The following is a 12,244-nucleotide window of genomic DNA, read 5'->3' on the forward strand; positions in this document are numbered from 1 at the left end:
TTTTAAAGTCTTCTTTCCTGCTCTCCACTGTGCGTGCGTCCTCCCCGTGTGTAAATATCCACTTTTATCTGCTTCACTGTGACAAACCAGGAGATGAGGAAAACACACACCATGAACTTGTTTTAAAAGATGTATTTATGACACTATTAATGACGTTAACCAGATGCCCCTGCTCGTCTTTGGAACACAAAAATGAACTAGATGGAAAATCTTTAATTTTATTAGATTTTAATAAATGTTCTATGGTCTTTTTTTTTATTAAATTTGACTTTTTGCCCAAATTGTGCTATATATACATATATGAACTGCGCACATGAGCGCTCCTACAAAAGACCTACGAACACAGCCAAGCTTTCTGATCCGACTGGATTGTTAGTGAAATTGATGTCTGTAGGTACTTTGTGTTCTTTGACTGTACAGAAAATGGCCGTCTTGCTGTAAAAAAATACTGTTGAGATATAATAACCTGTTAAGAAAATACAGCGTTTGGCAACACTCTGGTCTTGTTATTTTTGCCTACCGAATCTGAATACTTAACCATGTTGAGGACGACGATTAAAGGAATAGTTAATCAGTCATAAAAAAAAAAATAAAAATCATCCATTCATCCATTTCAATGGAATCAGGATAGGCAACACATTTGAATACTGTATTTATATAATATAACAATAAACATTCTTCTATAATGTATACCATCTATATGAAGTCAAGTAAAAAAAAATATTTTCAGTCAGTCGAGTTAAAAATGTAACATGAATAATGCGAGAAAAATAAAATACAATTACAATCAGTTTGTCTTATGAAATAAAATGCATTATAAGTAAGGGAGCAATTATGAATCTATCTATTTTAAGTAGAGGTATTCACATTATTTATTATTTTTGTATTATGTATATATACTTATGATATATAATATATAATTATAATATTCATCATTATTATTCACACCGGATGAGTGAATAACCACGTTTGGTCCGTCATTGATTTAAAGCAGTGTTTGTCAACCTTTTTTGAAACAGGGCACGTTTTTTTACATTGGAATTTTTTTGCGGCACACCACGAACCATCTCGCAGGAACGAGGCAATCAGTGACGTGTTGCCACACGGACGAATATTAAATTACTCTCCCAGTCTTTTCAGCACGGACTCCGGACAATTACATAATATTGGGAGAAAATGATGAATAAATGTTTGTAAAATTTTTAAAAGGGGCATTGGATAGTTTCTCGCGGCACACCTGACGATCTCACATGGCACAATAGTGTGCCGCGGCACAGTGGTTGTGATATTTTCCTTAAATTGTAAGAAATATCACGAGTTTTATTTTGAAACTATTAACCCGGAAGTAAACATCATCCTCGTGTTGTTTTGAAGTTAGCGTGAATCGCACCTCAAACGGGAACTTGTTTACGGCCCGGAGGATTGATTCCTCCGCATCTGGGTCTCCCGAGCTCCCCAATTTCGTGCGTCTTCAACGGACGCTTGCGACGCAAAACGTCCGCATCTGTCGCCTCCATGTCCGGCCACCACCATCACCACCACCACGATGACGGCTGCGGCTGCGAGGGCGCACACGAACCCGCCGAGAGGGGCGTCGAATACGGACTATATCGCCGCATAGACACCGACAAGCTGCAGTGCTTGAACGAGAGCAGGGACGGCGATGGTAAACTGGTTTTCAAGCCGTGGGACCAACGGAACGATCGCGAGAAGGTAAACGCCATCGCTTCCGTGAAATAAGCGTTCTTAGTTTTTTTAAAAAATATTCTACAATATTGGAATTAATGAAGTAAGAACATAAAATGTAATTAATCGAAAACTATTTGATGATTAAATTCCTCGTCATTGGGGGAACCTTGTTTACTTTAAAATTGTCTATTTCCTTGGAATTTCCGTGACTTGACAGTAAATACTTTGCAGTTTCGATGGTCTTTCGAACCAAAACATTTACGAATATTACTTTGGAAGAATGCCATATTTTGGAATAAAATTAAATTGAATTGAAACAATTGATTTGATACTTCAAATCACATTGACACTGTGCTCCTGGTGTACTCGCTTTGGCCACAAGGGGCGGTATAATACAGACAAGTAAAGCACTCGGTAAACTGCAGTACAGTCATCCCTCGCTACTTCGCGGTTCACTTATAAGAAACATCACGGATTTTTTTTTTTTTTTTTAGAAAAAACGTTCAAAATAAAAAACAAAATCCGAATTACACAGCACAATATCTCATGGTTTACAGCCATGCGGATTGGCTGTGCATCTTCTCAGGCCCGCCCAGCACCCCCTTCTGTTTTCTTACGTGGGGTATTATTATATAACTCCACAGGTGGTCCTGGTCCCCATTGACCACAAAAAAATGAGGGATTAATGTAATGTAAATTGTTTTTTTTTGCACAGGATTATAAAATGTTTAATGTGTTATATCTCTCTCTGATTCGGTCCACGAAAATGTATGCAGTTTTAATTTTCTTTACAATATATTAACCAGTATTTTTATTCTCCCCCATTCAGTTTGTCGAAAGTGATGCAGACGAAGAGCTCCTGTTCAATATCCCGTAAGTACTCCACAATTGTCCCTTTTTTGATGATATCACCAAAAAGATCAGATTCCACCACTTTGCAAGCCACCATTTTGTTTTGTTGTTCATTTCTTTTTGTTCTCAGGTTTACCGGCAGCGTCAAATTGAAAGGGGTTATAATCTCCGGTGAAGATGACGACTCCCATCCGGCAGAGATACGATTGTGTGTCAATGTGATATTTTATTGTCTTTTTTTAAGAAAGAAAAATACATTAATTTTTACTATGCTGAGAACATTCAAAATAATATGTTCCTTCCTGGTCTGTTGACATCATGTTACTCACTTGAGCTATCTCGCTACCTAGCTCGCTATCTAGCCGGCTACCTAGCTAGCTATCTATTTGCTATCTATTAGCTATCTAGCTAACTAGCTTCCTATTAGGTAGGTAGCTAGCCATGTATTATCTAGCTAGCTAACTTCCTATCTATTTGAGTTATTTCGGATTGAGTGAACGCTGGCGCATTAATTAATTTTAATTTTAATTTTTATTTTTATTTTATTTTTTATTTTATTTTTTTAGTTTTAGTTTGAGTTGTAGTTGTATTTGTATTTATTTTTATTTTGTATTTATTTATTCTTTATTTTTTATTTCTATTCTTATTTTTATTCTTATTGTTATTTTTTGTATTTTTATTTTCAAATGCAGTCAAATATTTTAGCATTTTCCAATACTTTAACTTTTCATGATACTTTCTCGGAACTTTTCTCGGAGAGTGCTAAAAAAAATTAATTAATGCATATTGTAGATTACTGAACCTGTTGTGTAATATCTCGAGATTCATTCTGCAGAGAAATGTCCTTGACAAACATATTATTATAATTATTATTATTCCTCCCAGGTACAAAAACATCCCTCAGATGTCTTTTGATGACACCGGCAAAGAACCAGAGCAAGCTTTCAGACTCAACAGAGACCCCAACGCTCAGCTGGAGTACCCCACCAAGTACATTTCCTTCACTAAACGGGGCGACTCGAGTTCTGCGGCTGAACGTTCCGTTTTTCCACCTTTGACTTTCAGGATCGCCCGTTTTTCCAACGTCCAACACCTCTCCATCCACATCTCGAAGAACTTTGGTGCAGAGAGTACACGGATCTACTACATTGGCCTCAGGGGAGAATACTCGGAGGTCAGAATTGATCAAACCAGAAGCTTGATTTTTTTTTCCTTCCAGAAATGCTTTTAAATTCATTTAAATTAATACATTTAATTCATTTCAAAACCACCAAATTGTCAAAAGAAAATAGACGTTTATCTTAATGCTAATGCCAATCAGAATCAGAAAGGCTTTCATAGTCCCACAATGGGGAAATTTGCAATCTACAGCGTCAATGTTGTGGTGTTTTAAAAGACAACCGACGCCTCCGGACATGTTGTGTCCATAATTTGTAAAATCACTTCAAATGACTTCTACTGAGTGTATTTTACAAAGATTCCACCGCAATTAGCTATATTTTACTTTTTAAGACTGGCGCTGAATATTCAGGAAGTCTTGTTTTCCAGTTGGTGACGATTCCTGACGTGACGTCACTAAAGGAACGCCCCTGATCGAAAAAGCGACACACGATGCATTTTGGGTACTTTGTTTGGTCTGAAAACATCGTGTTGATTGCGAAATTAGAAAGAAAACACATAAATAGCGCGATGGTGAATCGTTGTGTGTTGCACCAAGACTACTATTTGATACTAGTTGACACAAATTCCCAGCAGACAAATCAGCCCATTTCACATGGAGTTTGGGCGCCATCGTGTGCATTTTCTGGTCTTTACCACTTTAAGTCATTTTTATTGGTGTTTTGCATTTGACTAAAAAATATCAGCCTGTGTGTTTTGGGGATTTTAGATGCTATAAAACGGTTTTCTGGTGTCAGTTAGGAAACAAAAAATGGCGTCGGTTGTCTTTCAATGCTTTTATCTGATGTTTTATTTAATTTTTACTGATTGAATAATGCTGCTGACTACTGTTTCTGTTCCGTGAAGGCTCACCGACACGAAGTTACAATCTGCAACTACGAGGCGGCGGCGAATCCCGCCGATCACAAGGTGGAGAGCATCGTGCCTCAAACTAACTTTATTTCCTGAAGCTTCACTATGAAAAAAAGAGGGGAAAAAAAAGCTAGTCATTGATGCGGATCAAGCCAAGGTAATGACGCATTGGTTGCCATATGCTGCTGCTGGCGAGCTCGCCAAGCGCAATGCGGATGGCGAGCGGGTAAAATGTGATGATCTTTCAAAAACGCGCTGACGTGTCTGTCACCTGTTGGCACTGGAGGTTGAATTCACAGAAATTTGTAATCTGCTTCAAATAAAATCATAACATTTGACAATCTGGTGAGGAGTTGTTGTCTTACTTTCACAATAAAGCTCCTTAAATAGTTACAGTTCGGAGCATTGGCATTTTTGAGTGACTTTTCTGACACTTTGCAAATGGTTTTCATTTCATTGACACTCATATTTACATACATGTTGATAAAAGAGATGTTTTTAGTCATTATTTCATAAACTGGGGTGTATTTCATTGTGTCTTCAATGGCTTTCAAGGACACGTATTTTATTTATTATTGTACCTATGCTTGTCTGTGACTGTAAAGTGTCATTGAAAGCTTTGAAAGGCGCTTAAAATGAAATATATTATTATACTATAAAACAACAACAATTGCCTTTTTTTAAAACGTGCTCCTTTTTTCTCAACCAGATTAGGTTTGTATCCGTAATAAAACAATATGGGTCATTTGGTCATGTAGTTAGTAGTATTTATGAATAAAGTTTTTTTAATTCTAAAACGTATTGGCTACAAATGCCATTGTACGGTATTTTATATGGCGGAAGGTATTTTAGGTAAACGTTACAACAACAACAAAAAATACATCCAAAGCTTGGTGTACTGGAAAAAAGTAAACACATTTTAAATTGACATAAAATATAATGCTAATTTTCTGTTGCTATTTTACCATGGTCGGTTATGGGCGTGACTGTTTGTGACGTCAAGTGCACGTCACCCTCTTTCGTTTGTGCAGACGCCACCGGAAGTTGCGCTTGGGAGTGAAATAGGACAACAGCGAGTGGTGAGTGGAACAATTTATGTCAACTACGAGTGGGCCGCGGCTTCACTGGCTTTCTTGTCCAATGTCCTCCGCGTTTTACTCGCGGACACATACTCTTTAAAAACCCTTTCGGAATCTTATTTTGGGTGCCCCCTTGAAGTTCTCCCTCGGTGCAGGGTGGCCATTTTGTGACGTTAGCCCTCCTCATCGTCGCGGACGGACACACGGATTGAGACGCCGGTAGCACACAATGACACTCATTGTGTTAGCACATGCTAACAATCTCCGTTTGTGTGCGTGTGTCTAGTGGGGGTGGGGGATTAACCGAGATTTAATCCGCGTCAAAGGGATGATGGGACAGTCGCATTGTGACTTTTAATATACCGCCGGATACAATCACAAAGGATGAAATAACAATCTTTCATTGTCCCCCTTTTGCCTCCTTCATTTCCGCCTCCGTGCTAGTCGCCACATTTGCCGGTCACGCCAGGTTGTTGGACTCCATCCAAGCTTGCTGCCCACGGGATGGTTACACGGAATTGTGATCTCGCTTGTAGAGATTCTTGGTCGTAAAGTGTGTGAGTGTGGGACGATGCGGAAAGACTGTCACTCATTGTCGAATTTGATCATCCGGTTGTTTGACAGGGATCGAAAGTGTGTAGTCTTCTTTGTTTTAATGTGACATCCCAACTGTCCGCCCCCCTGATCAAAATTCGAATGTAAATTGCACATTTTGTATGCGTGCTTTGTTGTCAATCGTGTAGTTTCGCACTTGCACGGTAATGGGACTCGCGTAGAATATTCAGGAAGTCTTGTTTTCGAGTTGATGACGATGCCTGATGTGACGTCACGTCAGGAACGCACCTGACCAAGCAAGTGACACACAATGCATTTTGGGTACTTTGTTTGGTCTGAAAACATCGTGTTGATGGCGAAATTAGAAGCAAAACACATAAATAACGTGATGTTGAATTGTTGTGTGTTGCACCAAGACTACTATTTGATACTAGTTGACGCAAATTCCCAGCAGACAAATCAGCCCATTCGCAACGGAGCTTGGGCGCCATCTTGTGCATTTTCTGGGATGCTACATTGGAGTCCAGACGGCTCGAATTGATACAGGAAGGACTTCTTTAATCAGTTGCAAACATTTATGCTTTCCTCTTCAGAACTATTTGAATCATATTCATAACTGGACTAGTAACAAGAAAGCATCTTCTCTGAATCTGAAGCCATTGTTTTGATTCTGGAGCAAGGCAAGACGTCCTGGCGTGACGTCACGAACAGTTTTAGGACACTTTAACTCATTTTAATTGGTGTTTTGCATTTGACTAAAAATGTGTTTTGGATATTTTAGATGCTATAAACCGTTTTTTTCTGATGTCAGTTAGAAAACCAAAAAGAAAAATGGTGTCGGTTGTCCTTTCAAGGGCTGTGATCTGTCTTCTACAGACTCTCTGGCAGTGTATGTGTGGCAACAACATGTCTGTGCCGCTGCTCGCCCAGGCTGTGACGGTGTCCGGGAACGAGAAGGAGACCGCGGCAGTGAGTTCAAACCCAAAGTCGCCCGCATCCATTTAGAATGCGCAATGGAAATATAGAATTCTTTTCTTCAAATGGTTTAATGTAACTTACTCTTTCGCTTTGTCAAAGGTGATTTTCCTTCATGGATTGGGAGATTCAGGGTAAGTAAGCGGCGTAGTCTCGGTTTTAGGTTCAAAACAAATCCCAATTTCCTCTTGGTGTATTTAAACAATCCGCGTTGTCAAGCGCGCATGAATTGATTTATTTGCCTCTGTTTATTTGCTATCTTTTAGCTATCTAGCTATAAGCTATATGGCTAGCTAGTGAGCTATTATCTATATAGCTATCTAGCTAGTTAGCTATCTAGCTAGCTATCTAACTTGTACTGTGACTGTAAAGTGACCTTGAGAGTTTTAAAAGGCGCTTATAAATGAAACATTATTATTGTTATTATTATTATTAGCTATTTATTTATTATTATTATTAGCTATCTATTAGTGAGTTTGCTATCTAGCTATATATCGAGCTATCTATTAGCTAGCTGGCTTTCTATCTATTTGGGTTACTTCCGGGTTGAGTGAACGCTGGCGTGTGTGGCTACCGCTGCTCACCAACTGAAAAGCTTATCCTGTGAGTGAGAGTTTTGAAAGGCGCTTATAAATTAAATGCATTGTTATTATCATTATTATTATTATTAGGTATCTATTTGCTAGCTAGATTTCATCTATTTGGGTTACTTCCGGGTTGAGTGAACGCTGGCGCGCGTGGCTGCCGCTGCTCACCCACTGAAAAACTTATCCTGTGACTGTAAAGTGACCTTGAAAGTTTTGAAAGGTGCTTATAAATGAAACATTCTTTTTCATTATTATTATTATTATTATTGGATTGGATTGGATTGGATTTGCCTTTATTAGTCTCACAGTGGAGAAATTTACATTTCACAGCAGCAAAGTGATTATTATTATTATTATTATTATTATTATTATTATTATTATTATTGTGTTAACACATTTAAGTTTATTTTACATGTTCCATTTGACATTTATTATACATAAAAATGTCTATTTTGTGTGGTTTTAAGGCTTATTTAGTAGACAATTATGGTTTATGGGGACAGGGGAACGGATTATTCTCATTTTAATGGTTTCCTATGGGAATTTAATTTTTGGGATACACACTTTTCGCCTTACACACTTAGTCTGGGAACCAATTAAGTTCATAAACCAAGGTATCACTATAGTGAAATAAAAGTTCGTAAGCTGAAGTATCGCTGTATTATGTTGACACAATTAAATCCATGGGGATTTCGGATTAGTTTGAGCACAGGAACAAACCAAATACGTTGATATTCGTGATTAATATTCTGATTAAATTGCGGCCTCTTTTTGTTCTTCAGGCACGGGTGGGCCGACACCTTGTCAGGAATCCAGTTGCCTTACGTTAAATTCATCTGCCCTCAGGCGTAAGTATCCACTGGAGGAGTTGGTCGATTGAGGGATTCACTTCCTTCTTTCCTTTTCTTGTGTTGAAACAAGTCAAGTTGCTCACGTATGTCATTTTATCCCCTGTCTTCACCAACAGGCCAAAAATCCCAGTCACCATTAACATGAACTTTGTGATGCCCGCCTGGTAAGACGTGTCGTTTCCAGAGACAAGCACACACAAGAGATAAACAGCAAGACTAGAATTGCTTGCTTTGTCTTTTTTTCCGAACAGGTTCGACCTCACTGGCTTCAGTCCCGAAACCCCAGAGGACGAATCCGGAATCAAAAAGGCGGCTGATGACAGTGAGGCTTACGTTAACTGTTTTGATGACTTGACAAGAGATTTCTTAACTCATTCAGCGCCATTCCCAAATTTGTTGTGCCCCCCCCCACTTCAAGATCAGATAACTCCAGAACAATATAACTTAGGAATGAACTTATTTTCTGATGAGAAAAAGAGAATCTAAGGTTTCTTACGCTGAATGGAATGCTTATGTAGTCCTCAAACTCAATATTCTAATAATAATAATACATTTCAGTAGTAATAGTAGTAGTAGTAATAGTAGTAGTAGTAATAGTAATAGTAGTAGTAGTAATGATAGTAGTCGTAATAATAGTAGTAGTAAGAATACTAATAGTAGTATTAGTAATAATAATAGTAGTAATAGTAATAATAATAATAATAATAATACATTTCATTCATAATTCATTCGCTTTTCAAAACTCAAGGTCACTTTACAGCCACTGGATAAGTTTTTCTGTGGGTGAGCTGCGGCAGCCACATGCGCCACAGCGTTCACTCAACCCGGAATAACTCAAATAGCTAGCTAGCTAATAGATCGCTCGTAGATAGCCAGCTATCTAGCTAATAGATAGCTAATAGGTAGCCAGCTAACTAGCTATTTAGCGAATTAATAGCTAGCTAGCTGGATAGATAGTTGATAGCTAGCCAGATAGCTAATAGATAGCCAGCTAGATATATAGATAGCTAACTAAACAGCTAGCCAGCTAATAGATGGCTCATAGATAGCCAGCTATCTAGCTAATAGATAGCTACTAGGTAGCCAGCTAACTAGCTATTTAGCTAATTAATAGCTAGCTATCTGGATAGATAGGCAGCTAGCTAGCCAGATAGCTAATATATAGCCAGCTAGCTAGATAGATATCTAAAAGAGCTAGCCAGCTAATAGCTAGCTAGCTAGATAGCTAGGTAATAGATAGCCAGCTAGCTAGCCAGATAGCTGGCTGGCTGGTTAGCTAATATTCTGTGGGTCCTGCAACGTGAGTGAAAATGACAAAAACCCTGGCACTGGAGTGGCCACATTTTTGCACATCGTCAGGCAGTGAATGAGTTAAAAAAAAGGAGTTATTGGGGAAAGAATTATTAGAAAAATGCAGGAAATGAAAAGACTACATGTTTTTATTCCCCAAAGAATAAAATTAATAAAAACATTCAATTGCAAATGTGATCTATCCCCCTAGTGGTCAAAATGTAGTACTGAATCAAGAAGTGTTAATATCCATAATAATAATAATAATACATTCCAATTATAAGCGCCTTTCAAAACACGGAGGGCCAATTTCAAACTGATCCGTGTTATTTTCTGCGTTTTAATTTCTTCACGTTTGTCACCTTCCCTTTTAGTTAAAGCCATTATCGAACACGAGGTCAAAAACGGCATCCCTCCAAACCGCATCATGCTCGGCGGATTCTCTCAGGTAGGATTGTTAAAAAAAGAGTCACTTCACATTTCTTTTTATCACGAATGCCCGTGCGTCGCTTAGTCAAAGCTTCTATTTATTTTCTTTCTTTCTTTCAGGGTGGCGCCTTGTCCTTGTACACCGCCTTGACCTGCCAGCACCAGTTGGCCGGCGTGGTTGCCCTCAGCTGCTGGCTACCGCTTCACAAGACTTTCCCTTTGGTCCACCATTTCATTTTCCATTTCAATCATTGTCGAGATTGTGATCATATATTTGAATGATTTCTGACCTTTGCCATATAGGCGTCAAGCGGCAACAAGAACCTGCCCATCCTGCAGTGCCACGGCGCGATGGATGACATGGTCCCCCTGCAGTTTGGCGCCATGACGGCAGAGAAACTCAAAGCCATTATCAACCCGCAGATGATTTCCTTCAAAACCTACCCGGTTTCTCACTCAACTTCCCCACAGGTAATAATAATAAAAATACATTTTGTTTATAAGCGCCTTTTAAAACTCTCAAGGACACTTTACAGTCACATAATTTTTTTGTACGGGTAAGCAGAGGCAGCCATTCGCGCCACCGTTCGCTCTACCCGGAAGTACATCCATATACACACATATACACTCACATACACACACATACATTTCCGGGGTTGTTTTGTGGGAGTTTTGGGACACTTGAAGTCATTTTTATTGGTGTTTTGCATTAGACTAAAATTTTGGGGTGTTTTAGATGCTATCAAACGTTTTTCTGATGTCAGTTAGGAAACAAAAAAATGGTGTCGGTTGTCCTTTAACATCATATGAGGTTAAGAAACATTAACATTTATTTGGTTGCAACATCGTCCTGACGCGTCTTTTTTTTTTTCCCCCCCGCTACAGGAGATCCGGGAAGTAAGGGAGTTCATTGAGAAGCACTTGCCTCGGATCTGACCTCACCTCATCTTCTCTTCTCGTCACCCCCCCCTCCCAACTCGCGACACTGACTTCTCACCCCAACCTCAATTTGTCATTGCCCAAACAGGAAACAGCCATGAGCACCTTTTCTTCCTTCCACATACGTACAAATTGGGATTAAAACAATAGTTTTCAGTGATCGTCCTGGCAATCCGTAGCCTTGTGAGAGAGAAGTTAAACATACACCCAACATTCCTGTATTTTTTTTTTTCTCGTTTCAAGTAATTTCATGTGTCTTGATTGCAACACGTTTTTTTTCCCTTTTGTGTTTCTGTCCACCAGACCAGACACTTGCCATCCTCCATTCACATTTTAATTTTTTTGGACTGCAATAAAGAAAAATCAAGAGCCCGTGTTGAAAATGCTTATCATTGCAACTGAGGTCGATTTTCCAACTTTGGCAGCTTAACTGTCAAATTTATTCATTAAGCTCAAAGGTCTGACTTGTAACAATTTGAGAAAGTGGCAATACACTGGGAGGGCGCGAAAAAGAAATGTAACTAAAGAGTGATTTTACACATTGCAAATGAAAGTTAACCCTGAACAACTTGATCCTTAGTCAATTAAGTGTTGCTCCGAGGTGTCGTGTGTAAGTAAAAAAAAATAAAATAAGATAAATAAATCGACATCTGTCAGGTGTTGTTTTTTTTCCCCATTAATGTTTTTGTTCTTGTTTTCTTATGTTGGCACTCTTGTTTGGAAAGGGGGGGGGGGGGGACAAACATCCACTTTGATTTTTGTTCGCAAATTAATGAATGTCTCGAGTCACACAACCGTTGTATTTTGTCCATTTTGTCCTTTTCGACTGCTGCCTCACTTTTTTTTAAATGTGTGACGGTGTTGTGTTTTCCAGTGTGGTTTATCCCAGGTTTAAGTTTTTACATGTTTTTGTGATTATTATTTTTTTTGGCCACTCTTGTCATCTCATTCTTTTATGGTATGTTTA

At 38.7% G+C, this 12,244-nt stretch overlaps 2 protein-coding genes across 3 annotated transcripts; both read left to right on the forward strand.

The window, feature by feature from the left end:
* The first annotated feature begins 1,333 nt into the window (after positions 1 to 1,333).
* On the forward strand, positions 1,334 to 4,910 carry pithd1 (PITH (C-terminal proteasome-interacting domain of thioredoxin-like) domain containing 1). Its single transcript, XM_089023445.1, has 6 exons — positions 1,334 to 1,713; positions 2,519 to 2,562; positions 2,672 to 2,749; positions 3,427 to 3,531; positions 3,607 to 3,715; positions 4,567 to 4,910. Exons 1-6 carry the CDS (start codon positions 1,516 to 1,518, stop codon positions 4,666 to 4,668), a joined length of 636 nt encoding a protein of 211 aa, XP_088879571.1. The 5' UTR covers positions 1,334 to 1,515; the 3' UTR covers positions 4,669 to 4,910.
* A 685-nt stretch (positions 4,911 to 5,595) lies between these two features.
* Positions 5,596 to 12,011, forward strand: lypla2 (lysophospholipase 2). 2 transcript variants are annotated; one of them, XM_089023698.1, is made up of 10 exons: positions 5,596 to 5,651; positions 7,083 to 7,175; positions 7,284 to 7,315; positions 8,551 to 8,616; positions 8,736 to 8,783; positions 8,871 to 8,941; positions 10,284 to 10,357; positions 10,459 to 10,560; positions 10,642 to 10,809; positions 11,224 to 12,011. In XM_089023698.1, the coding sequence occupies exons 2-10, from the start codon at positions 7,098 to 7,100 to the stop codon at positions 11,272 to 11,274; spliced, it is 690 nt and encodes a 229-aa protein (XP_088879824.1). In that variant the 5' UTR covers positions 5,596 to 5,651; positions 7,083 to 7,097; the 3' UTR covers positions 11,275 to 12,011. The 2 variants fall into 2 exon arrangements, with proteins under 2 accessions (XP_088879824.1, XP_088879825.1); XM_089023699.1 differs by lacking the exon at positions 5,596 to 5,651 and adding an exon at positions 5,661 to 5,870.
* Positions 12,012 to 12,244: the final 233 nt, after the last annotated feature.

This window comes from Hippocampus bargibanti, linkage group LG20, assembly GCF_051943395.1.
Source record: "Hippocampus bargibanti isolate YZ-2025 linkage group LG20, ASM5194339v1, whole genome shotgun sequence".
Classification (NCBI taxonomy): domain Eukaryota; kingdom Metazoa; phylum Chordata; class Actinopteri; order Syngnathiformes; family Syngnathidae; genus Hippocampus; species Hippocampus bargibanti.

Excerpts from the sequence above, each read along its gene's own strand:
- pithd1 (XM_089023445.1), top strand. The coding sequence starts at position 1,516 with ATGTCCGGCCACCACCATCACCACCACCACGATGACGGCTGCGGCTGC. Across the intron at positions 3,532-3,606 it reads CAGCTGGAGTACCCCACCAA|GATCGCCCGTTTTTCCAACG; the intron begins GTACATTTCCTT and ends TTTGACTTTCAG. Across the intron at positions 3,716-4,566 it reads TCAGGGGAGAATACTCGGAG|GCTCACCGACACGAAGTTAC; the intron begins GTCAGAATTGAT and ends TGTTCCGTGAAG.
- lypla2 (XM_089023698.1), top strand. The coding sequence starts at position 7,098 with ATGTGTGGCAACAACATGTCTGTGCCGCTGCTCGCCCAGGCTGTGACG. Across the intron at positions 7,316-8,550 it reads CATGGATTGGGAGATTCAGG|GCACGGGTGGGCCGACACCT; the intron begins GTAAGTAAGCGG and ends TTTGTTCTTCAG. Across the intron at positions 8,784-8,870 it reads AACTTTGTGATGCCCGCCTG|GTTCGACCTCACTGGCTTCA; the intron begins GTAAGACGTGTC and ends TTTTCCGAACAG.